Genomic DNA, 26,768 nt, shown 5'->3' on the forward strand with positions numbered 1-26,768 from the left:
ACCAATCACATTCCCACATCTCTCAATATTATCCTGCCCATAGAATACCTGGAGGAATGCAGCCTCCATTCTGTGTCACTTCCTCCCCACTGGACTAATCACTTTTTAGTAACCACCAGAAATTCTTAATTCTTCCAGTTTTTGTGGAATAGGTGCCATGTTGAACAAAGCCATCTAATGACCCTATAGTAGCATCCAAGTGTTTTCAATAAGCCTATGGTCCTTATTGATTGATGGTCCAGCTGACATATCTGAAATCCAAATTTGGACACAGGACCAGTCATTGATAATCTGGGTGAAATTTGATTACATACATACCTTTTCTGGTTTTTCTGTGAAAAGAAAGCCCTGGTAGAATTTACTTTCATTGAACACACAGGTGATAACAGCAATGGCACAATTATATGCAGCACAATGATACTGTCTCCTCTTTTCTAGCAGTTGAGTTTCTCCTGACATGTTTTCTGTAAAGGCATCATAGCAGGACCTTGAAACAAAATAAAAATATGAAAACAGTCATTTAAAATGCAGTCAGATATTAATACTGATTAGCAAATGCAAACTTAAACTTCAAACAACATATTTTATATTTTTTTAATTTAATTTTTATGCTGGAGTTTCCCCAAAAAATAATTATTTGCAGAAATAGCATAGTAGCAGTCCTCAATAATCTTGCTTATATTTTCAAAGTGATCTTAAGAAGTTAAATATTCAACTGCAATACACATATAGCCTTTTGTCAGGACGCCTAATGAGACAAAATAGGATGAATAACAGAATCAGAAGAGCGTTGGGTGTTTTTGTTTGTTTGTTTGTTTTTTAACTTCAGTTGGAGATTCAAGAAAAGCAAAAAGCAAGAACCTGATCCCAGCCTTTCAGAGCAGGGGTTTAGGACAGGGAGTGGGGATCTGAGGGAAAGAGGGAAATTTCCCCTTCCTACTTAAACAAGCTGCTTCTACGGGTACAAGGACAAGCCTGAGGGCAGGGATCCATCCAATTAAAAAGATTGTATGTACAGCGCTGTGTAAATTTACAGCGCTTTATAAATAAAGGTTAATAATAATAATAATAATAATAATAATAATAATAATAATAAACACTGGTTAGTACTCCTAAATACACTTCCTATGTAAAACCCCTCATTAAACACAGTGGGGCTTACTTGTAAATAAATATTCATACATTGCACCATAAAGTAATTTGCACACAAATATTTCAAACAGCTATTACTCCCCCCGTTTAAAAAAATCTCAAAAAGCTTGCATACTGTATCACAAGCTTTGCATACTGCATCGCAAACAGTAAGCTTTGAGAATTGTTTTACTAACTATGGAAATCAAGCCCTAGAATGGTTTAAAGCATATTTATTTATTTATTTATTTATTTATTTGTTTTACTTTATTAGTGTCTTTGTAAGCTCATTTCCTTCTACACAAGTAGACCCCTGAAAAGCCTGGTTAATTCTAGAGTCTTTAGAATATACATCATCCTTGGAAAGACGTGAATACATCACTTCCAAAATCTTGAAGTAGCTCATTTTCTTGGTGAGTTGTGTTTCAAAAGCAGATTCATTGGACTAGAAGGAGATATAAACAAACTAGTTTTAGGAGACAGATGGCAAGACTGTTGCGAGTAGCATGATATAAATGCATCAGATACAAAATAATTTCTTTTAAAATAAGTAAATAAAATTGCTGTTCAATGGTCGGAACTTATTGCTTTAGCCATGCACGTATATGTATTCTACATATGCCAACTCCAAATAAATATATATTTTAGATATGCTGGCAAGTTCTTACAATATGTTTGCTGAGAGTAACACTTTGGTACAGTGTAGACCTGCCATTAAGGCTGGCCTAAGAACGGAGTCAGGGTGTGGCGTCCACATGACACACGCCCCAACTCGACCCTAGGGTGGCATGACGCTGTGCGTCGTGCCACACAGCGTCACGGTGTTCCTCTGGCACTGCATCCACATGATGCAGTGCCAAAGGAGCTCCTTAAAGCCATGACACCACAGCTATTGCACTCTGGAAAGGCCAAATGGGCTGTGGCCCCAATCTGGTGCAGCTGAAGTTGACTGCAGGCCGCCCCTTTAGGGGTGGTCTGCACAGCCCTTTGTCAACATAGTTGTGCATGGCAACACTTTCTGTACCCACAGAAGGGACCTTCCAAGTACTGTACCATGACGATTTTGTTCTCTTCTCCTGGCTGAAGAATTGCAGCTAGATGCTCCCAGGTGCCACCCCTTCCCTATCTACTTAATATCTGTGAAAATACACTCCAGTACTTTGTAGCTGATCACAGAGAGACCATGCAGCAGAAGATACTGAATAATTTCTTCCACCTCAGCCCATAAATGGCATATGCTTGTAGAAGACCAGCTTGCACCATTATATTTCACCAATAGGATTCTAATCATAGTTATCTTATATTTTAATTAACATGCCTATCCCATATTCAAATCCGATATATTTCTTCCTTCTTTACAGGTATACTGCATAAATCCAAGCAAAAAACATTTAAAAAATAAATATAATCAATCAGTTATTTAAAATGTTAATATCAGAATATATGCTCAATCTTTACCTTTGTAAACCTAGACTTTAGTGTATCCATAGCCTCCATAATTATTTTACTTAAAAATTCTTTTAATGCATCTGAGCTGCAGTGAAGCAATAATATGAGAAGAGAACGATCTATATACGCTTGACGAGTTGCATTTGAGAGAAGTATTTCACTCTGGAACATTTTGTGCACTGAGTCCAGCAGCACCACTTGCTTATCACAGCTCCCCCTGAATGCAGCAAGAAATGCAAACATGTTTCCGTAAAGTTGTAAATGTAAACAACATTTCAAATTAAAATTTAAAACAAATTCCAAAATTTCTTTCAGAGACATCCTTATTAGTACAACAACACGATTCAAGAGGCAGAATCATGATCTGACACCATGTCTCCTGTAAATTAAATATTCTTCCATGCTAATCGGCCATGAAGGAGAAAGAATCTTAAATGACACACTGGGTGTCTATCCTAGATAGGTCCATATGGAAGGTGACCTCTAGGACTAGATTACCTCTTTTTGATGCCCAGTCAAGTATAATGTAATAGGAACTATAGAATTATAATCACAGATCTTGGTTACCACCCACCAGTTATTGCCTGTAGCCAAGTCAGAATGAGAAGGCAAAGTGAAGTATAATCTCGTTGGCACAAGCTAAAATGTTAAGCAGCAATTACTAAGGAAGGTCAAAGATGAAAGTTCAAAGGCAGGTTTAATGGTGAACACAAAACAAAAATAATGTCCACAGAAGAGATACATAAATTCAACCTAAATAATGGGAAATTGAAATAGTTAAAGAGTTCCTGTACCTAGGATCAAATATTGATCAGATGGTGACTGCAGTCAAGAAATAAGACGATGAATAGGAAGTATCAAAATAGGAATCATAGAATCGTAGAGTTGGAAGAGACCACAAGGGCCATCCAGTCCAACCCCCTGCCATGCAGGAAATCACAATCAAAGCATCCCCAACAGATGGCCATCCAGAAAGAAGAAAAAAAGACCTACAACACTTCTGCATTCTCAGAGACTGAAAATCTCTATTTCCAATGCCACATGCATACTCACTACAGTAAGACTTCCAGCTCTGCAGAGGATACATTCCCAGATTTAACATGGGAACATGAAACTGCAAATAATAAAGAACCCTACTGAAATGAATTACTTCCGGTGGAAGTTGGCCATAAAGTCATGCTGAAGGACCTAGAGATTCTTAGAGAGAACACCTCTCTAGATATTTCTAGGTCCTCCAATGTGATTCTATGGTCAACTTCTACTAGAAGCATAACACAGAAACATGCTAGAGGACCAAGGAAATGACTAGAGAATGTATTTCTTCAGACATGGGCAAGCAAAACCACAGGTATTGGCACCGTGGATATAGGTTTCATACTGTACTTTAAAGAATGAATACTCAGTAGTACCTTCTGGCAATTCTTTTGAAGCTGATTTCAAATAATTCTTCCATTATGTGTCTGTGATCCCTGGAAAGAATTTCTGTCATCAACTGCAATAGTATAGGGCTCTGGGATAGTTCAAGTGCATCTAGAAACTGGGGAAGAGAAAGATTTTATGATTAGAGGATACATAATACATATACTCTGGGATCTTGGTATCCGCAAACTTGCTATCTGTAGATTTAAGCATCTATGGATGGCAAGCCTCCACTGTCCCCAATGGTGGCATGTGCATGCAGCAGTGCCACCATTAGGGACAATGAGACTTTACCTAAAATCTCATTGTTCCAAATGGTGGCACAGCTGCATGCATGCATCACCATTGGGGGGACAGGACTTCAGAGTCCGTGGATTTCGGTATTTGTGGAGGGGGGCAGAACAGATTCCCCGTGGATACCAAGGTCCCACTGGTATCATTGATATCATTCACTGAATACTTGTTGCCTGCTTCCCTTTTCTATTTCCAACAATGTATCTACTTGTTTGAAATCAGCTCTTCAACAACCATAGCAAAACAAAGCAGGATACCTTCTACTCCCTTCTTTTGTGTCGTGTCTTTTTAGATTGTAAGCCTGAGGGCAGGGAACCATCCAATTAAAAAGACTGTATGTACAGCGCTGTGTAAATTTACAGCGCTTTATAAATAAAGGTTAATAATAATAATAATAATAATAATACATATGGACACTGGAAAGGATACAAATTTATTCCAGTCAACATGCAGAATGCCAATCTATTTGGTTTTTTTTAATTGTTTAATTCATATGCATTCCCACTGTAGAAAAATTTATAGGAGTAACAACACCTGAAATCAAATAAATGAACAGAGTTGTATAAAATCTTAATTTGAAAAAGATTCATTATTGAAACTACAAGTCGATTTGATTCTTCAAAAGAAAAAAAAAACGTTTAATTCAAAGGCAGAGAAAAACCAGAGGTGCTAATTCTGCATATAATTATTATCTATTATTCTCTCTGTTGTAAGCCGCCCAGATTCCCAGTGATTGGGTGGCATATAAATAAATCCTATCATTATTATTGTTGTTGTTGTTTTATTTGTGGGGCATTTCAAGCATGCCACTATGGGCTCAAAGCAGGCAGTACTCATTTTTAAATACTTACAAACTATATAATGAAAACATGAATAAACTGCACATCTTTTCACTTACTTTTTTTGTGCAGTCCACATAGTTATTGTATCTTAAGGTTCCTTTGGGAAACTCATCAGATTTCAAAGGAAAACTGAATGCTACAAGTTGATCAAGTGCATTTTTAAGGTCAGCAAGCCTTTCTCCAGCAAGATTAGTGAAGAATGGAAGAATGATAACTGCTTGACTCTGAAACAGACACATATTTTATATTACAGTATATTACGCATTCTATCAAATCAAAACTTTAGATTCAAGACCTTCACACTTTTAAGAAAGAATTAATCTGTCAAGGTCAAGTTAGCCAAGGTGAATTCTGTTAGGAACAGAAATGCAAAGCTCCTCACTGCACAAACCAAAGCTTCACAGTGATGTTTTCTTTGCCTCAAGAACATATTTTAACATTTTTTTTCAGTTCAAAACATTAGAAACTTTAGGAAACATTGAAAAAACTTATCTGATGAAAAATTTTCTCCTTTGAATCAATGCAACGTTTTAAAGACAAGGTTTTACTCACTCCAATTGCCAGGAGGAATACTAACTACACTGCATAACCAACTATATGTAAGACAGACTAGAGAATTTGGAATCAGTGACTTCTGTGCACTATGTTAATATACCTAATACTGAAATCCAGGTATTTCTGTATCTATTGGACGCTGCCAATTCATACAAACATCAAGCTTTCTGAAGTCCATGAAGGTAAGAATGAAGGCTTAAAACTCAAAATTTTTCAGAAACCAATTATGATTACAAACTTGTGGTGCTAATATTTGCGACAACTTAAGAAAAAAATACAATTAGTAAGCCATGTAACATATATGATACTAATGTATTTTTGAACAGTTTAATATTTTCAATGCTGAATTAAACTTTAAATCCAGATATATTATTTTAGTTCTCAGGGCTGGTTATTTGTGACTGCTCCTATTCAAGTAACAACATTTTCCTACAAAGTATTTGACTTCCATTTTCATTTTGCCCTATATGTCAAATGACAAAAACACTTAATTAAAACTGATAGTTTCTAAAGTCAACCACACAAGAGGAGCAGAGAAGTCCAGGAAATGACTAGGCTAATTTACACCTTGCTAAACCAAAGTTTGGCATGGCAGCCGAACATGGCTACTGTGTGCAACCATTTCTTTGCTAACAACACTAATAATAATAAATGCAAGTGCACACAAAACCCACTTACCTTGAGATTTAGGCCCAACTTTTGGTCAGTAAGAAGACTTGTGTAGGTATGGAATACAGCAGAAAACGCCTCATGATGTGTATTAAATGATACTGAAGAGTCAATCTGGAAAGAAATTAATTTTAAACTTTTATATAAGACACAGGTGAAAATTATGTGGACTTCCAGATGTTACTGGTCTGCAACCATTGCCAGAATAGCTAACGGTGATGAATGTTGGCATTTTCAGTCCAGCTATCATCAACTCAAGATTCCTATCACTGTGGTAGACTATATTGTTTAACACAATTGTTTTAAAATATTCTGCCTTTACATCAATCATAAAAGTTTCTAAAAGAAACTGCATGTCATGGAAGGAGGCTTAAGCTGAATATTTATTCATTTATAAGAATTTTATTCGCTACCTTTTGTATCAAATAAGATTCTTAGAATGGCTCTTGTCCAGTAGCATATGAACAGCTGAACCCCACAAACTACTAAATGGCTTTAAGGGCATCTCACTCTGATAAGTGAGAAGCTGTCTTCCAGAGGGGTGGAAGGGATGGGGGAAGGGACGTGGAACTGTGCTGGTGGAAAATCACACTCCACCACAGGATTGTAGGACTGTCTCCAAAATTTGCAGTTTGGCACAAGACCTGATTTTTGTGTAGAGAACAGAAATTGCAAGTGATCATCTTTGCAACATCAACCAGATAAACACCTTAAAAGGAGAAAGATGCTGCAAAAATTCAAAGGGTGTAACAACTACCTTGTTCTATTTCACAGGCTTTAAGAAAGGTGAAAGGTGGCTGCATCCATCCAGCAACCAACACACAGCTGCAAGATCCAGACCCCACCCCCAGTCAAAGTGATCTTACCAAACTCACATCAATGTCCTGAAAAGTACCCACAATTCCTACAATTTACTCTAAGCAGCAACCAGTGTTGGGTTTTAATCCTATATTCACTCTAATCATGAGTAACCTACACCATTAACCCAATGAATTGCCTCCTTCCAAGGGCTTACACCATGTTGAGAGTGTAACACCCTGAATACACCCATGATCATATGATTTTGGAAGCTAGGCAGGATCATGCTTTATTGGTATTTGGATGGGTAACCTCCAGAGAACACAAGGGACCACCTAGTTTGGGCTACAAAGGAGTCCTACCTGAAACCATGAAAAGCTGCTGCCAGTTAAGAGTTGATAACAGAGCTGATTAGACAGACCGATGGTCCACATCAGCATGGGACAGCTTCCTATTCTCCTATTGCAGTTTGTAGAAAATTAATTTCTGTGTTGGTTGTATCTCTTAACGAGATCTGACAATAATTTCAATCCATATAAGCAACTGCTGTACCATGTATTTTCTTGCACATAAGATTAACCAATTGGATCATACACTTACTTTGCACACATTCAAAAGTACAGGTACAAATCAATAAAAAGCTTCACACCTCAAGAAGAAATAAAGATGAACTATTTTAAAATTGTAAGAAAACCATCTAGACTTTTCTTTTCATCTGGGGCCTGTTCAGACATCATAAAATCGGTGAGATTGCCTAGAAGAGCTCCCAGACTTCTGTATAAATACTAACTTGGATAATACTGTTATAGTTTTACCTGCAGAACTTTAGCAAGTAGGGTTAAAACAGCCATTTTGCTCTCAGGAGCAGCTTCATTGGTCCACCAGTGGTCAAGCTGTTCCCAATTCTTTAATATAGCAGTCACTAGTTTTGCACCTTGTTGCTTGCGAACAGCACGCTCTCTAAAGCTTTGATCCAACATACCATTCAAAACAGTACCAACCTGAAAGGCAGAATATTGCTACCATGTAGTACTGATAGTATTTCATGTAATTCTACTTCAGCAACGTGGAGCTAAAACATGATGCTCAGAGAATGAACAAACACTTCATTAAAAGACTATGTAATTTTTTTCTATAGCCAAGTCTATTTTGAAAAGTATACTTGCTCTGCAAGTAAAATTTGAGAAAATAAATCTATCAGCTGACTATTTCAAAGTCAAATTTTTGTTTACATCAGCAAACATTATCCACTATAAACGCTTACTAATACTAAAACAAAAACAATCTTATTTCTAAAATATTTAAAATATAGCTGTGATATTGAAACAAGTATAAATAGTGTACTAAAAGGCTTTAATATAGAAATAACATTGTTAAATTCATTTTAAAGTGTGTATGTTTGTGTATGTAAAAATTATACAGTTTAAAACTCAAAACTATTGCCCTTAACTCTACCAGAAATTACTGATTTTTTAAAATGTGATCATAAGATCATGGTCTCCAAGGAGGAATTTTACATAAAAAATTGGCTGGATACACTGAATATTTTAAAAGAATCCACTACCATTCTGGGATTGTCTACAGCTGATTTCATAAGCTGAAGTACTGCTACATCCAGGTTTTTCAGCAACTCTCTGTTAATTGTCTCCAAAAACAAGCTGTAGAAATATTCTCCATGAGAAAAACTGATAAGGTTTTTTTGGAATGCTCCAGATAATGGCACCGATAACATCAGTGTGTTCAATAAGAGACTCACAAGCTCTGTACACTACAAGAAAGGAAAACAGAAAAGTTCAATTCCATATTATGAACATGCCTTTCAATCAATAACGGTTGATTTCACACACCCCCATCATTGCTCCACCAATGATTAAGGTTAGGGTTTTTTCAGTGGATTGTGGATATACCTGAAAATATATGGAAGCAGAGCTATGAAAAAAAAAGAGTCTTAAACATTCTATAAAACCCTTTATAGAAATATGTCAGGGGCAAGACTAAACTTTCACAGTTATTACTGATTCGAGAAGAGATGTGATCTTTTCTTCTGATGAATGGAAAACCCCTTGAAGTGCTAGCTAGTATGGGTCACTAGTATCATCTAATGATTTTATAAAACAGAAATTCTGGCATCAATTAGGTTAGCCTCTTACCTGCACACCAAAAGCAAAGGCTAACTGCAACAGTCCCTCAGCTAATCGTTTACTGCTGATGTCCAATGAGGGAAGGGACTTTCGTTCATCACCTGGTGCAATACCTTTGTATACAACTAACATGAGTTTAGAGCCAATATCACAATGTAGATCTGCACCCTTAACAGAGAAAAGAAACAAGAACAGAAAGGTACACTTTAAAAATATGTATAATTATGGGGAAATATATTTGAAACTATTCTCTTCTTTTCTTGCTAACTACAAAAACGTTCAGAAAAATCATAAGCAAAAAAGGTTGTGCATTCCACTCAAGCAACTCAGAATGTAATTAAGAACCAATACTCCAGTAATAATGGGATCAAAACAGCAGTGTTTCATTATAGCAGTCACTACAAAAATTTTAACATGAACAAAATCAGATTAATCCAACACTACAGTTTCAAACTCATGGCAACAATCTTTTTAAGATTGTAAATGAAGCAAAATGTTTATGTCCATTTTTTTCTGGTCAGAAGAAATATTTTACCTGATTTATTGAGAAGAATGATTACTGGTATATATGTTACTATTTATTAAATAATAACAAATTCACTGGTATGTGGGAAATGTTCAACTTACAATATTTTTCACTGGATCTTTGCTATACGACATGTTGACATTCTATGTACTGCAACTCTACTCAGACTTGCCGTATTTTATTACTTCTTTTTCTCTGCAAATTACTGAATCCCATACCTGTCACAAATCATTTTTTTTTTACCTGAGACTGCAATGTGCAGTGAATCAAACCAGCCTTGTGAAGCTGCTTGCATGCAGACAGAATGGAATCAAGCCTAACATGATCCAGCCTGGCATCTGGATTATAGAGTTCAACGTTGCAAAGCTCCTCAATGCTGACAAAACAAAAGAGAATGACTTATTAGCCATGTGGCTAGAACATTAAAATGTCCAATTAAACAATTATTTTTATATGAACCTATGTAAGATAATGTATTCAGAATCCCACCTTTTCGATGTTATGATTTTCTTTATGCTGATTTCTAAAGCTTCTTTATATGGAGATTTCATCAAAGCTTTTATAATCCTCACACAAACATTTGGGAGATTTTCCATAACTTGTACATCAGCTATGTTAAAGCCTATGTTTTTTGGGTCACACACAGTTCTCACAACAAGTTCTATCAAGTTTTCATTAAACAACGGTTTCTCGAGCAGCTAGGAATGATACAATAAAAATAACACAAAACAGTTTCAATTCTAAACTCATAACAGTTTTCCCCTATTTTAAGAGTCACCATTAAATATTTTGTCTAAGTACTGCTCCCTGAAAGCATATGAATTAATTAAATCCTTACATGCTTCCTTCTGAAATGATTTTACGTTTTAAACTACAACTACCAAACCTCAGAGGTTATTATGCAAACCAGAGGTTTATTTCTATATCTTATGAACTACTGATATAATTTTCATTAATATCTTTGAAATGTATTTCTGCAATCTCACAGGAGGATGTCATTATTTTAGTTCTATGAATTAGTATTTCTTAGAATTAGTGAATTCTTTTTTTAAAAAAAACCTGTGTCTTAAAAAAAATAAACAACCACTCATTAATGAGTCCCACTGAATCTAAAAGGGCTTAAATTCTAAGTATTTCACAGGACTGCATGTCATAATGTAAGACAAAAGGTAACTGAGACATTGTTAATGCCACAGAACAATACATCAACTTACGTATTCACCAGTACAGTGTCAGAATATTTGCAGAAGATACATTTTATGATACACAAAGACATCTCCGTCAGTTCTACCTTCCAGAAATCCTAATCATTTTTCAGGCAGAAATTTGCACTAGTAATTATTGTACTTTTAATAAAATCTCATATTATCATAAATAGCACTTGCCTCTTCCCTCAGCTTCAAATGATATTTGCCCAGAAGCAAAAGGAAATTGGGCTGTTGAAAAAATACAACCATTAATTCCCTTCACTTCAGGAAAGCAGTTGAAGATTTGTGAAGTCGAAGGCTTCACAATACACAGATTAACATGGAATTTTCTCCCTGGCCAGGGTCCACAGAGTGTGTGTGTGTGTGTGTGTGTGTGTGTGTGTGTATCCAGCTCTCTTCTATGCCAACATTCTCTGAAGATGCCAGCCACAGATGCTGGCGAAACATCACGAATAAAATCTTCTAGAACATGGCCACATAGCCTGAAAAACTTGTTTGGATTCAGGCCGAAAGAACAATCCTACCTTCCAGTAATCCTGTTGGTGCATATCCAAAATCATGGTGACAAAAGCCATAATTCGAACTACAATAGTACATTTGCTGTAATTGTATTCTTCTCTTTCTTGTGGACTAAAAATATTGCCTTTGGACCCAGTGCTAAAACACTGTTCTGCACCAGACACATCATGCAATGCAATTTTTCCAAGGAAGAACTCCAGTGATGTCAAAAATGAAGACTCTACATCTGCAGCTTAAAAGAATTGTGACAGCATTAAACAGTTACTTCAGAAGACAAAATGCAATCTAATATTTGAAAACAAAAAGTAATGAATAGTACAGCCACTACACTTTTGCCCATAGAATTCTGCAAGTATGTTCTGAAATCAGATGAGACTGGATGCATTTCATGAGGCATATAGTCTATGACCAATAACCCATGGGGGCCTTTTCATAATACATGATTCTACCTCTTTGATTCCACTTCAACTATCATGGCTACATCCAGTGGAATACTGGTAGAGTTAGCTTGGTGAGGCACTATAACACTCTGCGTGATAATTCTAAATATCACTCCCTAAACTGCAAATCTCAGGATTTCATAAGATAGAATCAGGGCAATTAAAGTAGAATCACAGCACTATAACTGTAGAGTGTGAAGGGGCCCATGATGTTTGACAACGTAAATTTTTAAAGGTTTGAGATGGAACAGGAGACATCTCCAGGAGTCAAAAACTGCTGTACAAGTTTGCTTGAAACTTTCAGGGGAGAGTAAAACTATCTTTAAGAATTCTTCTAGAAAGATATGGAAGAAAACTGGGAATCTAAAATGGAGCAAGAGGATATGTGAACAGGAAAGCATGATCTAATAGAACACAGGATACTCTGACAACAGTAGAAAGAAACATAAGGAAAGGGGGGCACTGACATCACAGTATTCTCAGTACAAAGGTCATCAGTTCTATCCTAAAAACAAGAGAATGAAAAAGATAATTCTTTGAGAGAAACATAAGTTAGGCACTTTGTTATAATGTATTTGGGAAGATGAATTATTAAACAAGCTGCTTTTCTGATTTACCTACCTAATATTTCATGTGTTGTGATTATTCCCTGCTCAATAAAAGTATTATAACAATCCAAAGCAGCAAGAAGCATATCCATCCACTGCACAACAGCTCGCAAACTAAAGGTCTCTTGCAGATCATAAAGAGTTGGATGAGACAAGATTCCAGACATATTGTCACCTTCATAGCCACCTCCTTCAAATTTCTTTATGAGAAAAGAGATGCCATGTTTCTGAAGAATGCCACCCAACCAAAAAGATGGAGAGTTGTTTCCTGGTGGAGTAACATGATTAAAAGATTTTTGAAAAAATGTTCTGCAAACATCCAACCCTGCATCTATCAATAAAGAACTGCCAAAAATTCTGATAAACATGGGACCAATCAACATTAATCTAGTTTTATTGCTAGTTACTGATAGTGTTACCTTTAAGTGACTTCTGGGGTAATGGGAGAAGGTGGCTTAAATAATAGCTTCCCCCTACCTCCAAATTTTATATGTGGTGAATATGATCTCATCACCAATAAAAAGCTGACTTTACTGGGAAGGACTGAGCAAATTCACAGAATAATTTATAAGTCTGTATGGTAGTCTTGCACTTCAGCAGAACATGTAGATGATTCCTAGACTGTAATTATGAACTGAGTTGCTTAAATCTCCCTACCTTAGAGTTGCCAACCTGGGGTGCCCTCAGCCCCCAGGGGGTGCAAGATGGAATTTCAAAAGGATGTGACAATGAGTGGCTTGTATCCATGAGACATCAGATATCACTCATTTTTTCTGAATAAATTAGAATCTAATTGCTCAATTTAGATTTGCATTTATGAACTGACTTAAAAGCTTATTTTTTAAGTTCAGTTTGTTCATCTACAGTATTGTATGAGGTTCAAAAATTAGAAATTAGACTTCTTCATCTTCAAATGTGATATTACTTTTAGATTACATTAATCAAACATTTCCAAAAGGTGTGGGGTATACAAAATATTGGGAACCACTGCCCTAGATTACGTGAACTGCAGATTTATTAACAAATACACATATCTTCTTTCATATCTAATTTTCCTTCAACAATTTAAAACATTGTGTGGATCTACATGTAGGATTCAGTTTGAAAAAACAGTGATTTTCTTGAAACTATTTGAATAGCTCAGGGTAGGGGTGACATCTGAAATTCCTAATTCATATCCCAAACTCTAGTCCACTATGCTGCGCGTGCAGCAAACTGTCTGCATGTGCTGCAATATACAAACCTGGCAACAAGGGAACAAATTCAAAGAAAAGCTCCATGACTTTATGCCGGCACTCAGTTTGGGGTCGTCCACACTGTGTTAAAAGCCACATGACTACATCCACTAAAGATATTGATGTAGATGGAAATCCTCTATATGAATGTAATAAAAAATGCTTGACATTATTAACCTAAATCAAAATTAGCACTGCTCAGCTAATTTTAAATATGAAAATAATTATATTTAAATGCTCCCAACAATAAGGAGTTCAATAACTATAAGAACACGATAAGTCAGACTTTATGACAAGCCTTTAACTGTAAAAATAGTATTGAAAATAAAAACATCTGCTCTCTTCTCCTAAGTGCTGAACAAAATTGTGACAGTCTTTAATATTATTGCCCTTTCCCAACACTACTGCACATCAAACAGCATTTCCCTGTCTTTTATAATTGGAAGGAGCTGTGATGTCTTACTTAATGGAAATCAAAGGCTTTCACAGCCAGCATCCATTGTTTTTTATGGGTTTTTCAGGCTATGAGGCCATGTTCTAGAAGAGTTTATTCCTGATGTTTTGCCAGCAGCTGAAGATGCCAGCCACAGCGCTGGTGAAACATCAGGAATAAACTCTTCTAGAATGTAGTTTCATAGCCCGAAAAACCCACAAAAAAGTCTTAACAAACTGCTTTTTTCTCTTGCTGTTGTGTTGTTTTTGTTGTATGCCTTCAAATAGTTTCCGACTTAACGCAACACTAAGGCAACCCTATCACTGGGTTTTCTTGATAGATTTCTTAAGAGGGGGTTTGCCATTGCCATCCTCTGAGGCTGAGAGCGTATTACTTACCCAAGGTCACCCAGTGGGTTTACATGGCTGAGCTAGGATTCAAATACTGGTCTCCAGAGTCTTAGTCCAATGCTTAAACCACTATGTTATGTCTACTAATGGCTTAATGTATGGATCTGATCATCAAAAAACAAAGTGATTTGTTTGCTATCTCCCTAGGTCGAGGAAAGTCAGAAAGGTCCATCTTATCCATAAGGAAAAATGAAGAACAAACAAGAAGCCCTTGGTTCTCAGACTTCATTTTACCATCCAACTGTGCTATTCCATAGAACTGTAAATTATTTTCAGTCTGACTGGCACATTGGAGGACTTACCATGAAGGTCCATTCTTGCCAAAGGAGAGCGAGCCATCAATTAATAGGTTAACTTCTGTTGCCACCCAGGCTAGGCAAGATACCATGTTATTGAAAAAGAACAAATATTGATCTTCATCTTCTCCTGCTTCAATGCCTTCATAAGCAGATACACAAGAAAGAATAGAAAAGACTCTCCAAGTCCAGTAAAGAATTTAGGTCTTGCCACTTAGGGGGCGGGGCGGTCTGGATGGTCCTCCTCCTTGGCAAAAATGGACCTTAATGGTAAAGTCCTCCAAAGTGCCATTCTCAGCCAGTGGAAAAGGAGCCATCCCTTAATGGGATCTACCCAAGCAGACATGTACACTAGGGTGGAAGGTAACAAGAATGTGTTTTAATATGGTACTGATTGTTGCACAACTCTTGTTCCAAATGTATCCTAGGGAGAGGCATATTTGACTATTTTATAGTATTTAGTGAACATGGATGGAGCTGCTCATGTGACTACTTGACAGATTTACTCTAGGGCTGCATTAGCAAAAAAGGCAGCAGTTGTGGAAGTTGATCATATTGAGTATGCTGTTAATATTCTGTTGTTTTGGACGAGCTAAGGTTGTGTAAGCCAAAGTGTACACACTTTGATCCATCTGGTTAGTGTAGCAGAAGATACCTTCAACCACAGGGAGGTGGGAAGAAATGAAATGAACAGGGCCTCTGTTTTTTAAAATTTCTCGGTATGCACAATATACAGTTTTAGGGCTCTTCATACATCTAGCTTGTGCCACTGTTTTTCTAAGTATTTTCAGGTAAAAACAGAATGAAGGAAGTACTATGGACTGGGAGAGACGAAATACAGAGCTTATCTTGGGTAGCAAACCTGGATCCAACTGTAGAGACACTGTGTCAGTGACAAAGTTACAGAAAGATGAGGCAATGGATAGGGGAGCAAGTTCTGAAACCCTTCTGATTGAAGTAACTGTAAACCCAAAACACGGCCTTTGCAAAAATAATCCTGAGTAGAATGGATCTAAGCAGTTCAAAAGAAGGCTTAGATAGAGCTTTGAGCACTTGGTTGACATTCCAGGAGATAATTATGTGGATCATGGGGGGCTGAGGAGGGTTGCCCTCTAAAAAATCTCCTAATTTGAGGATGAGCTGAAGTCCCATGTCAAGACCTCATTGTGGGAATTCTAGAATATCCATAATCTTTGCTGCTTGTGGAGAAATCTTCTATGAGGCCACTGCAGGAAAGCCTTCCAGGTTGTGTGGTAGATGCACTAGCTCTACTGACACCCATTCTTCCAAAAGGTTGATTCTGTCCTTTCACCTCCTTTTTCACCTAAGGAAATCTGTTGAATCCATGTAATCTGATCAAACATGGGCATGGGCATAGGAAAGGCACTACACCAGGCATGGTATTGCCTTGATCAAAAGGACCGGCGTCTACAACACAGCTTCACTGCTATGGGAGATTGCAGCATGTGCACACACTCTCTTGGGTTTGAAAGGCACTGCAAAAGTACCTTTCTATACCGCTTATCAGTGCACTTAAGCACTCCCTAAGTAGTTTACAATGTGTAAGCTAAATGCCCCCAACAATCTGGGTACTCATTTTAGCGACCTTAGAAGGATGCAAGGCTGAGTTGACCCTGAGCCCCTGGATGGTATTGAACTCACAACCTTGTGGTTTGTGAGTGAGTGGCTGCAGTACAGGCATTTAACCACTGTGCCATCAGGGCACACTAAATGCTCAGAAAATGAAACTGGGGCCACAGATGCTGGGGCAAGGATTAGTGGAGTTGGAAAGGAAACAGCCCTGTCAGTGTAGGCTCCCCTCCCATCTTCCGTAGCTCCCTTTGCAGGCTACATGCTCTATTTTTAATAGTTGCTGAATGGAAACTAATTCCAGTGCCTCATGAATTGTGTGGTCAGAGGCAGAAGGACAAACAGCTTCAATACAAACTGATTCAACAGCTTTGTTAGCACAGGCAGCTCTGGAGGAAGCAGCAATTGTCAAGGGCAAAACAAGTGCTGCTGTTTGTGTATCTTTGCAGCTCCTGGGGGAGGCAGCTAAGAAGATACTCACGTCTCAAAATACACAGACGTGCCTTGGGGCAAGAGAGTTCTGAGAAGCTAAGCTAGGTTTGAGGACTTCATTTTAACTTCCTCCATCCTGAGGGTGTATTTGAGAAAGAAGAATGAAAGTTGCAAAGGTTGCATCAAGCTATGTGGCCCGAGATGATGAATCATATCCTACACACTATATAAGTGGACCACAAGAAAGGTCACTTGCAGGTTGGTTGTGTGGGTTGTTGTGAGTTGGAGCTGTAAATTGGTATAAAGTAGACAGAGTTGTTGATGAGAAGATGGAGAGGAGAGTTTGTATATATGTGTATCATATTGCAACTGAAGATAAAGCCTCCAAGGACTTTGGATAAATCAACTGTGTCGGTGAGTTCTTCTTCAAAGGGTGAAAAGTAGTCAATGCGTTGCCAATACCAACAGATGGGAGTTTTTGTTTCTGTACTCTGCTACAATATTGTTTCGGCTGCATCTGAGTGCACAGGCTGCACTGTAAATTTTCCTCATATTGCACTGTAAATTGGCTTGGTAAACTCAGTTGACAGAAATAAGGGCAGAGAAAGTGGAGGAGGCAAATATACAACATTTCCTAGCCGAGACAAGAACAATTAAAACAAGAGGAGATGCGGATGAATAGAGGTTCTAGATTGAGTGGCAACACAAGTTAACCCATTCATAGATGGATCCTATGCCATCAGTTGGGAATACATGTACATTTATTCAGATTAAAATCCCACAGTAATTCACTGGTGCTTATTTCTCACTTAAATACCCAGGGAGTTGCCAGTTTCATCACAAAGTTTTGAAAACAATGCTGAGAAAAAATACAGTAACAATGTTGTGTGGTTGCTTCACTACTATAAATGCTTTTTTATAGACAGATAAAACAAAGATTACTAACCGAGGTATCCTCCTGTTACTTTCTTTGTTGAGAGTAGATGCTTTACGCTTAATTATACGCTTCAGGTGGTCAATAACTTCGCAACATTGTTGTGTTGTGCCTGTTTCCAAATGAAAAGATTTGTACTGTAACTGCCCAAATAAAAATATCTAAAAGACCAAGTCCAGTAGTAAAAAGATTTAAAAAAAAAAACAAAAACAAAAACCAGTCAGCCCTCCATATCCACAGATTTTTTTATTCATGGATTCAAGCATCCATGGCTTGAAAATATTTTAAAAATATATAAATTCCAAAAAGCAAACCTTGATTTTGCCATTTGATATAAAGGGTGCCATTTTACTGTGCCAGTATGTTTAATGAGACTTGAGCATCCACAGATTCTGCTATCCACAGGGATTCTTGGAACCAAACCCCAGTGAATAACAAGGGCTTACTATACCTTGCTTTATAAATATTCAATTAAACAAGAATGAAAAAAGATGAAAATGTTAAACTCATCCACAAAAAGTGCTAAAACCTTCTCCTGAGATAACTGAAAGAGTCTTTCTTTTTTTTTCTGCCAACACATTTCTACAGACCAATTAGTTTTTATTACTTTGAAAATATTTGAATTGTTTCCAAAAATGAAGCAAATTTTAAGAGCAAATTACAAATGTCTTAGGGTAATATTTCTTTAAAGTTTAATATACTAAGGAAAAGCTTTCTCGGTCTCAGGGGAAAGCCAGGGAATCCCCCGCTCCCCCCATGAAGAAGTCTTGCCCAGAAAAACCACCCTTGCTCTCTCCATCTTTCCTTCTGACTCCCTTTCTTTCTCTGTCACTTTCCCTTTTTCTGGCTTCTCTCCCTTAATATTTTGTGCCTTCAAATTGATTCTGATTTATGACGAGCCTAAAGGAAAACCTATCATGGGGTTTTCTTGGCAAGTTTCTTCAGAGGGGGTTGCTACTGCCCTCCCCTGAGGCTGAGAGAGTGTGACTTGCCCAAGGTCACCCAGTGAGTTCTCATGGCCAAGCTGGGAATCGAACCCTGATCTCCAGAGTTGTGTGTGTTGATCATGCCTTTTAGCTTTTGTATATTTTTATGTGGTTTTGTACAGCTTTTAGATGATTTCAAATGTTTTATGTTTGGATTGCAATGTTCTTTTTGCAATACTTTCTACCTGTGAGCTGCCTTGGGTCTCTTCTGGGAGAAAGGCAGCATACAAATGAAATAAATAAATAAATATATTCAACAAAACTTTGTCATATTACATGAACTAATTTTATGTACACACCTAAAGATTTCTCATCTCCATGAGTCAAAGCCAGACTCTCCAAATATACAACCAGTGCTTCAAAGACAAACTGGTCCACAAGAGTGCTCTCTTCCCTATAAAATAAAGAGAGCATTGGGTTTGGTTTAGACTAGTATATGAAAGCTAGAATGTACAGATAATATTTATTGCATAAAATGAGAAAAATCATTTTTATGCAAGCTGAAATAAGCCACCAAGTTTGTAACTCGTGGACATAAAAACATCCCCAAACAAAAACCTCTGCAGAAATAGTTATCAGCTGGTATACTATGTAACTTCTGGATTTCAATAGGCCCCAGTGTTATCAAGTGCATATCCCTGCCTTTAGGTCGTATTGAGACAAAAATCCATTCAGAGTAAGGGTGAACTACTGCAACAAACTGTCACTCATACAATTGATTACATCTTTGGATTTTCAGTCAAAAATCACGAGGAACACTTCTGCCTATTGACTGCAACTTCCCCTAGTCCTTCTCTATAGATTAAATTATAAACCCCAGATTATAGTACACTACTAGCAAAAGAAAATAAACGCTGGCCTGGTTTAGATTCTATTAAACAATGGTTTGCAGTGTCACTAAGACTCATAACCCATGCATTCTGTACTTCCCTCTCATTCTTTAACTCACCTACGAAGTGATGAAAAGGTTTTCCTTGTTTTTAGTCAACATAGAATTACATCAGAATACTACACTGTTATTGCCTTTATTAAGAGTGGTGTGAGCAACTGTGGCATTCCAGATATTTTTGGCTTTCAGTTCCTCCATAATCCCCTACAAATGGTTATGCTGGTTAGGATTGATGTGAGCTGCAGGCCAAAAACATCTAGAGCAGGGATTCTCAATATTTTGTCCTTCAGATGGTGTCAATTTCAACTCCCAGAAGTTCCAGCCAATATGGCCAGCTGGAAAGGAAGTCTGGGAACTGGAATTCCAAACATCTGCAAAATCAAAGGTTGAGAACCACTGATCTAAATGTGCATACTGTCCAAACTTCTTTTTAAGAACATGCCAATTTTGAACACCAATCACAGCAAAGACTATCAGTATTCAAAGTGCTTGGTTGGCCAGCCAGTTGGCAGGCCAAATAATGTGGCCATGGAGGGCCAGCAGAAAGAAACTGACAACACACCAAAATAAGATTGCTTGATAATGATAGGAGACCGGAATACTAAAGTAACTGCAGAAATATTTGGACTATGTACAATAAATGAAGCAGGAAAGCAACTAACCAAATTCTGTGAGGCCAACAATCTATTCATCATTAATACCTTCTTCATACAACCAGAGAGAAGAATATACACACGGGCATCTGGCCAAAACAAAAATCAGATAGACTATATAACTGGAAGCAGATAATGGAGAAGCTCTATTATTTCAGCCAAAACTAGACTAGGAGCTGACTGTGGAACAGATCATGAACTACAGTACTTATAACAAAAGTAAGAGTAAAGCTGAAGAACACAAAACCAGTCATCATACCAAAACATGATCATAACAACATCTCATCTGATTTCACAGAAAATGCTAAAGAACAGATTTGCATTATTAAACATAATTGACTGAGAACCAGAAGGACTATGGTCAGAACTCAAGGACATAGTCAAGAAAGAATGCAGGAAAACACTAATGATGGACAAAAGACAAATAAGATATAATGGGTAAAAGAAGGAATGCTTCAAGCAGTAATGGAAAGATGAGAAGCAAAATAAAAGGGAGATGCACAAGGATAAAGAGAACTATTGTAATGATCAATGGAGAAAAATACCGTATATATTTATCTGTAAGTCGAAACATTTTAGCCCAAAAATGAGCTCCAAAATTCTAGGTAGACTTATATACAGGTCAATATGGTAATACTGCGCCATGAGCTTTGGAAAAGCTGGTGGAGAATGGAGGAAGGAGAGAGAGAAGGGGAGAGAAATCGGAGGTCTGTGTCCCCCTTTTTCCAAGCCATCAGCCTTGTGGAAAGTTGTGAGAAAGGGAGGGAAATTGGATGAGGTCTGTGCCCTCCTTTTTGCAACCCATCAGCCTTGGGGAAAGTTGTGAGGAAGGGAAGGAAATCGGAGGTTTGTGTCCACATTTTGCATGCCCACACTGTGACTCTTGAATGAGATCCAGAGAGGAAGGAGGGATGTGGTGCCCTCCTCCCGTTTAGATCCTTTGTTACATGCTCCTGAGTTTGACCCTCGATTTATCCACGGGTCATATCAAAATCCGTAATTCTGTCCCCAAAACCTGCCATCGACTTATACAAGAGGTTGACTTATACACAAGTATATACGGTAGAAGACAACAACATAAAGGAAGAATGAGAGGCCCTTTCCACAAGATCCAGAAACTCAAATGGAAGTTTAAACCAATTCTAGAAAGTGAGGTGGAAGCTGCAATAAACAATATTGAGAAGAATATATCACCAAGAACAGGTGACATTTCAATTAAATTTTTACAATCCACACAGACAGAATCAACTCTACTGTTAACTAAACTAGACCAACAAATATGGAAAACATAACGATGGCCAGTACACTGGAAAGGATCAATATACACCACTATCCAAAAAAAAGAAAACACAAAAGACTGCAGTAACTATAGGACCATACCATCAATTTCCCAAACAAGAAAAATTATGCTCAAAATTCTGCAGCACAGACTCCAATCATATATGGAGAGACAAATCCCACAGGTGCAAGCAGGGTTTAGGAAAGGAAGAGCACTAGGGACCACACTGCAAGCATATAATGGATAATGGAGTGAACCAAAGAATTCTAGAAGAAAGTCAGCATGTGTTTTATAGACTATAGGAATGAAATGCTCTTAATACAATGGGAGTGCCACTATATTTGTTAGTCCTGATGAGGAATCTGTACTTCAGATAAGAGGCTAATGTTAGAACAGAATATGGAATTCTATCTCCCTATCTGTTCAACTTGTACACAGAAAATATCATAAGAAAAGCAGGTCTGGACTCAGAAGATAGAGGAGTAAAAATAGGAGGAAGGAACATCAACAATCTAAGAGTCTGCAGGACCTAAGCAGAACAGTGGAGGACTTGGAGTCTTAGAGATGTCTCATTCAAGGGGCTGCCAAGAGTCGGGGTCATTTCAAAGGTAATTAACAGCAAAAAATCTGTAAAAACAGCATTTAATCTGACAGACAAATATGATAGACATAGCAGTTAAAGATGTTTGTGTCTGTTTTATGAAATAAAGTATGGCAAATGCTTAGGCAAGCCTCCTTGTTGAGGAGATTACTCACCCAGGACACATCAGCTGATATGCATTTTTCTTGTCTTGACTCAGGCAAAGAAATAGAGAAAAGATCTTAAACCTAACAAGCTAAAAACATTTCGCAGAACATCAGTAAATATCATCCCTATAGCACAAATCCATTCCACACACTTTCCTGTGTCTCTGACATTTTTACATCCTCAGAGAAAGAATCCCAAAAGCGCAAAGTCTGTTAATCCAGAGACAGACGTTGTTAATATGTTTGTCTGTACAGAATTTTTTAAAAAGATATATGAACAGTGTGCATGTTGATAGATACTAGACACTCCTTTCCCCCATACCTGTATTGTACAAATTCTCTTGCTTACCTAAATTCTCTGTAGATATTATTAAAGCCAAGCGCAGCTCCTAACCGCTTGAAAGCATTGGGATGGAGAGCAAGGCTGTATAGTCTCTTGAAGAGAGATTTGGTATTCACTGGACTTTTCTCCTGCTGCTGGGGTGTAGTCTGTTTAATAGACCACTTCAAAAATTCATGGATACACTGACCACAGAAGTCCCTCAAAGTACTGTCTACAGGGTCCACTATCCCATTCTGAAATAGAGAACAGAACAGAGACAGTTCACTATAAGAATCATCTGAAACATGATTCATTTGTTCCTGATGCCAGGAATTGTGAGCAACTGTTCTTCATTAAATATGGCATAATGAAGAACGCTTTGATTTCTTGTTCATTTATGGTATTTTATACTGTCCAATTAAGTAAGAACTGAGATGACTCACAAAGTTTTAAATCAATCTAACAATTTAATAAATTAAAAACAATTGCTATCATATCTAAAACTACACGAAGGCCTGAAACAGATGGCCCAGATGGCGCAGCCTTGTGCAGCTCCGGCGCTGTTCATGCTGGGATTGCAGCAATTGCACATGCCCAGCCCCAATGTGGGCCGTGGTGGCGGTCCTGAACTTGGCCACTGGAAGGTGGGGATTCTATCCCATCCTTCTTGGTCTGATTCTACTGCAATGACATGGAGTCAGTGCAGCTTCAGGCTGCGTTCGGGGCATGCGTAATCTAAATATTATGCCTCCAATGCGGCCTCAAGCTGCATCATTCTGCCTAAAACCAACATAAAAATTATCAACATAAGATTGATATATAGACTACACTAAAGCTCAACAACTAAAGGGACAATTCATTCTAACATCTAATATACATTAAAATGTAGTTTTACTTAATGTACTTAAAGTTCATCTCATGTATCAATTACCTACCAAAATTGCTTCTAGCAATGTCACTGTATCCTGACTTTCAAATTTCTTGTTGTTTGTGAACCAGTGAATTAACTCCATAACTAGAGTCCCATAGAGTTGTCTTGTAACCTAAAAAGAAAAAATGAAGTGGTATTGAATTGTGTTTGCCCAGTGCTTTAGATCACATTGTAGATATTTTAGGATTACAACAGCTTGGTAATATGGACTATGAACTCTTTTTCTCATATTCAATTGATATTAAATATGTGTAAGTGAATATATTTATGTAAGTGAATTTTTAGATCCCCTATAAAGCTACATAACAACTCTTTTTCTCAAAGCCACTGGGCCCTTCTCCTAATGCCTGCCATTTCCAGTTTCTTCTATGCCACAATGAATACATCAAAATGTCTATTAGGCACCTGACTATTGTAACACAGATTTCTTGGACAGGCGACTTCCTCTAATCCACGCTATTGTACTATTAAAGCATCACATTTGCCTTTTAAAGCAGAAAGACACTCATAAGGCCTTAATTGTTTCTGACATACACTCCCAGACCCTAGAACCTACAACAAGGTTGCAAGGCCAGCCAAGAAGTATCCTTCTGCAGGGGTATAAAAATGATCAATTGGAAATCCATTTTGCATCTAAATTTGAGATGAACATTACTTTATTAATAATTTAATGGAACTATGCATGTTGGCTTCTTGTCCTTTTCCTTATGTGTATTTATCTTCACGAAGACTTAACCCTAACAAACTTGGTTTGGGAACCTCTTTCCTTAGGAAAAGAAAACCATCAGCACAACTATAAAGTCCAAAAGATAGCAAAGGACATCTAGGTGAAAATGCCCACAAAAATGTCTTCAGGTGGCAGGTTTTGATTCATCAATTTTTCTGAATTATTTTCAGACACAGACTTTTATAAAGAATGTCAAAAAAGAAAGGGGACAGTATAGAAGGAGGCATGTGTACATTTACAGCACTTTAGAAATAAACTATAATAATAATAATCAATATCCATTTCAAGATACATTTTTATATACATATACATATATATACAGTCGGTCCTTCTTATACACGGATTTTTTATACACAGATTCCAGCATACACGGTTTGAAAATGTTCCAAAAAAGTATAAATTTACCTTGATATTCCATTTTTTATAAGGAACATCATTTTGCTATGTCATTATATTTGAGTATACTGTACATGGATTTTGTTATACACGGGGGATCTTGGAACCAAACCCCAGCGTGTAACAAGGGTCCTGTGTGTGTGTGTGTGTGTGTGTGTGTGTGTGTGTGTGTGTGTATCATACAGCACACATTCATCTTAAGCATTTTGGTATATGATCTGCTTTTATTGTCTTCTGTTTGAGGTTAACTATGTATTGTCTAAACTGATTATGATCATTTTCTAAGTTTGTATTATCATTCCCTCTTCTCATTCACCATGGCTCCAAGATAAAAACATATATGTGTGTGTGTGTGTGTGTGTATTGAAAAAGAAAATGAAAACCAAACCAAACCGAAGAAAGTTAAAACCACTGCAAAAGATCATCTACAGTTGATTTTTTTTAAAGTTTTATTAATTAAAAATTAGTACAATAGAACAAATAAAGACAAAAAACAAAACATACATCACACGAAAACATAAATAACCTACATACCTATGTACACTAAACACTAAACAAAAACTTACCTAACTTCCTCCGCTGTACTAACTGTTACGTGTTAAGAAAAATTAATAATTTTACATACTATTATCGTATTGTATCCGAATAGCCTAGGAAACTTACTCTTTGTTCATAAACACCTTACTGTCATACCCCTTCTAGTTTCCATAAATTAGATGTAAACTACATCAGGATTCAACAATATACTACTACATATCTGGACTTATCTGAAAACAGAAAACAGCAAACTCCAACTTCATTAAGCTGTCAAATTTAAGCCTGACGCACCCTACAACCTTTGAATCAGCTTTTAGTATCTATATCTATACATACCAGCCCCCCTTTGTAGTATGTTATCTAAAAAAACCCTAAATAACCTACGTATGGGTCCCAGAAGCAACTATATATGTGTATATATACTTATACACGCAAATACCTACACCTACGTATATATATAACCAAACTCATAAAAAAAATATGAATTTAACAAACCTAACTAGGTTTGTAGAGTTAGGTTTATCTACAGTTGATTTTAAGCAACATAATTTTAAAATAAACATAGGTTTACTTGCCTGATCAATATCGCAGGCTAGTCGAAGAAGTACAGGAAATATATGTTTATATAAGCGTGACATCGGTGGAGAAATCTGTTGTCCTTCAGGCATTTGAGAAGCTTTCCCCAACATATATATAACTATACTATGCAAGAGCTCACAAGCTGCAACCTGGAAAAAGAGATCCAATTAAGGATATCAGTTCAATGTTCGCTTATGCAAAAGAACCAACACTTTTTGGGAGAACATCCAGTTTATTACGAAATGCAAAATAAGCCATTAAAACAACAATCTTGAGAAACTTTGTTTTACTAAACCATGTTCAGGTGATATTCCTAGTTTAAGTTACAGTTATTAAGTACACAAAGTACACAAAGTAAAATGTATCTAATAAAAATATAAATGTAATAATTTAAAGAAAAATAATCCTAGAAATCTTAAATTTTTTGTAAAATCAAAACAAATATTGCATTTTTATGTGAGTTTTCACTATGTATGGAGATCATTCAGAACCCCAGTATCTTGGGGTTGTAGATCTTTCCATATCTTCAGATCAATTGACGTTATACCCAGTACCCTTTGTAATTTTAACTTTGTAATTATAACTAAAAACACGAGACACTCATAACATCTAGGATGTTATCTTGCAGGTCAGAGAGAAGAAACTGTTGGCCTTCCAGACATTTTTTACTAAAGCTCTCACAAGCCCTTTCCACTGGCCATGTAGATGAGGCTGATAGAGGTTTGGAAATTAGTTAAATTTTGCTAAATTTCAGAGGTATAACCATGACTATAACTTAATGAGAAGAAACTTC

General features: G+C 37.0%; 1 protein-coding gene across 1 annotated transcript in view; it reads right to left on the minus strand.

Annotated features, from left to right (window-relative positions):
* Window positions 1-26,768, minus strand: part of PRKDC (protein kinase, DNA-activated, catalytic subunit) — a 134,433-nt gene that overhangs the window by 73,664 nt on the left and 34,001 nt on the right. Inside the window, exons 25-43 of the mRNA XM_042464437.1 lie at window positions 25,972-26,124; window positions 23,741-23,848; window positions 22,833-23,059; window positions 19,215-19,309; window positions 17,942-18,041; window positions 13,843-13,973; window positions 12,613-12,867; window positions 11,557-11,783; window positions 10,314-10,522; window positions 10,068-10,200; window positions 9,308-9,466; window positions 8,722-8,925; window positions 7,973-8,158; window positions 6,369-6,473; window positions 5,192-5,359; window positions 3,990-4,117; window positions 2,590-2,797; window positions 1,398-1,576; window positions 319-487 (exon numbers count right to left, since the gene is read on the minus strand). Of these exons, the coding sequence (XP_042320371.1) occupies window positions 319-487; window positions 1,398-1,576; window positions 2,590-2,797; window positions 3,990-4,117; window positions 5,192-5,359; window positions 6,369-6,473; window positions 7,973-8,158; window positions 8,722-8,925; window positions 9,308-9,466; window positions 10,068-10,200; window positions 10,314-10,522; window positions 11,557-11,783; window positions 12,613-12,867; window positions 13,843-13,973; window positions 17,942-18,041; window positions 19,215-19,309; window positions 22,833-23,059; window positions 23,741-23,848; window positions 25,972-26,124 (3,144 nt within the window). The remainder of the gene's footprint in view (window positions 1-318; window positions 488-1,397; window positions 1,577-2,589; window positions 2,798-3,989; window positions 4,118-5,191; window positions 5,360-6,368; window positions 6,474-7,972; window positions 8,159-8,721; window positions 8,926-9,307; window positions 9,467-10,067; window positions 10,201-10,313; window positions 10,523-11,556; window positions 11,784-12,612; window positions 12,868-13,842; window positions 13,974-17,941; window positions 18,042-19,214; window positions 19,310-22,832; window positions 23,060-23,740; window positions 23,849-25,971; window positions 26,125-26,768) is intronic.

Source organism: Sceloporus undulatus, chromosome 4 (assembly GCF_019175285.1).
Source record: "Sceloporus undulatus isolate JIND9_A2432 ecotype Alabama chromosome 4, SceUnd_v1.1, whole genome shotgun sequence".
NCBI lineage: Eukaryota > Metazoa > Chordata > Lepidosauria > Squamata > Phrynosomatidae > Sceloporus > Sceloporus undulatus.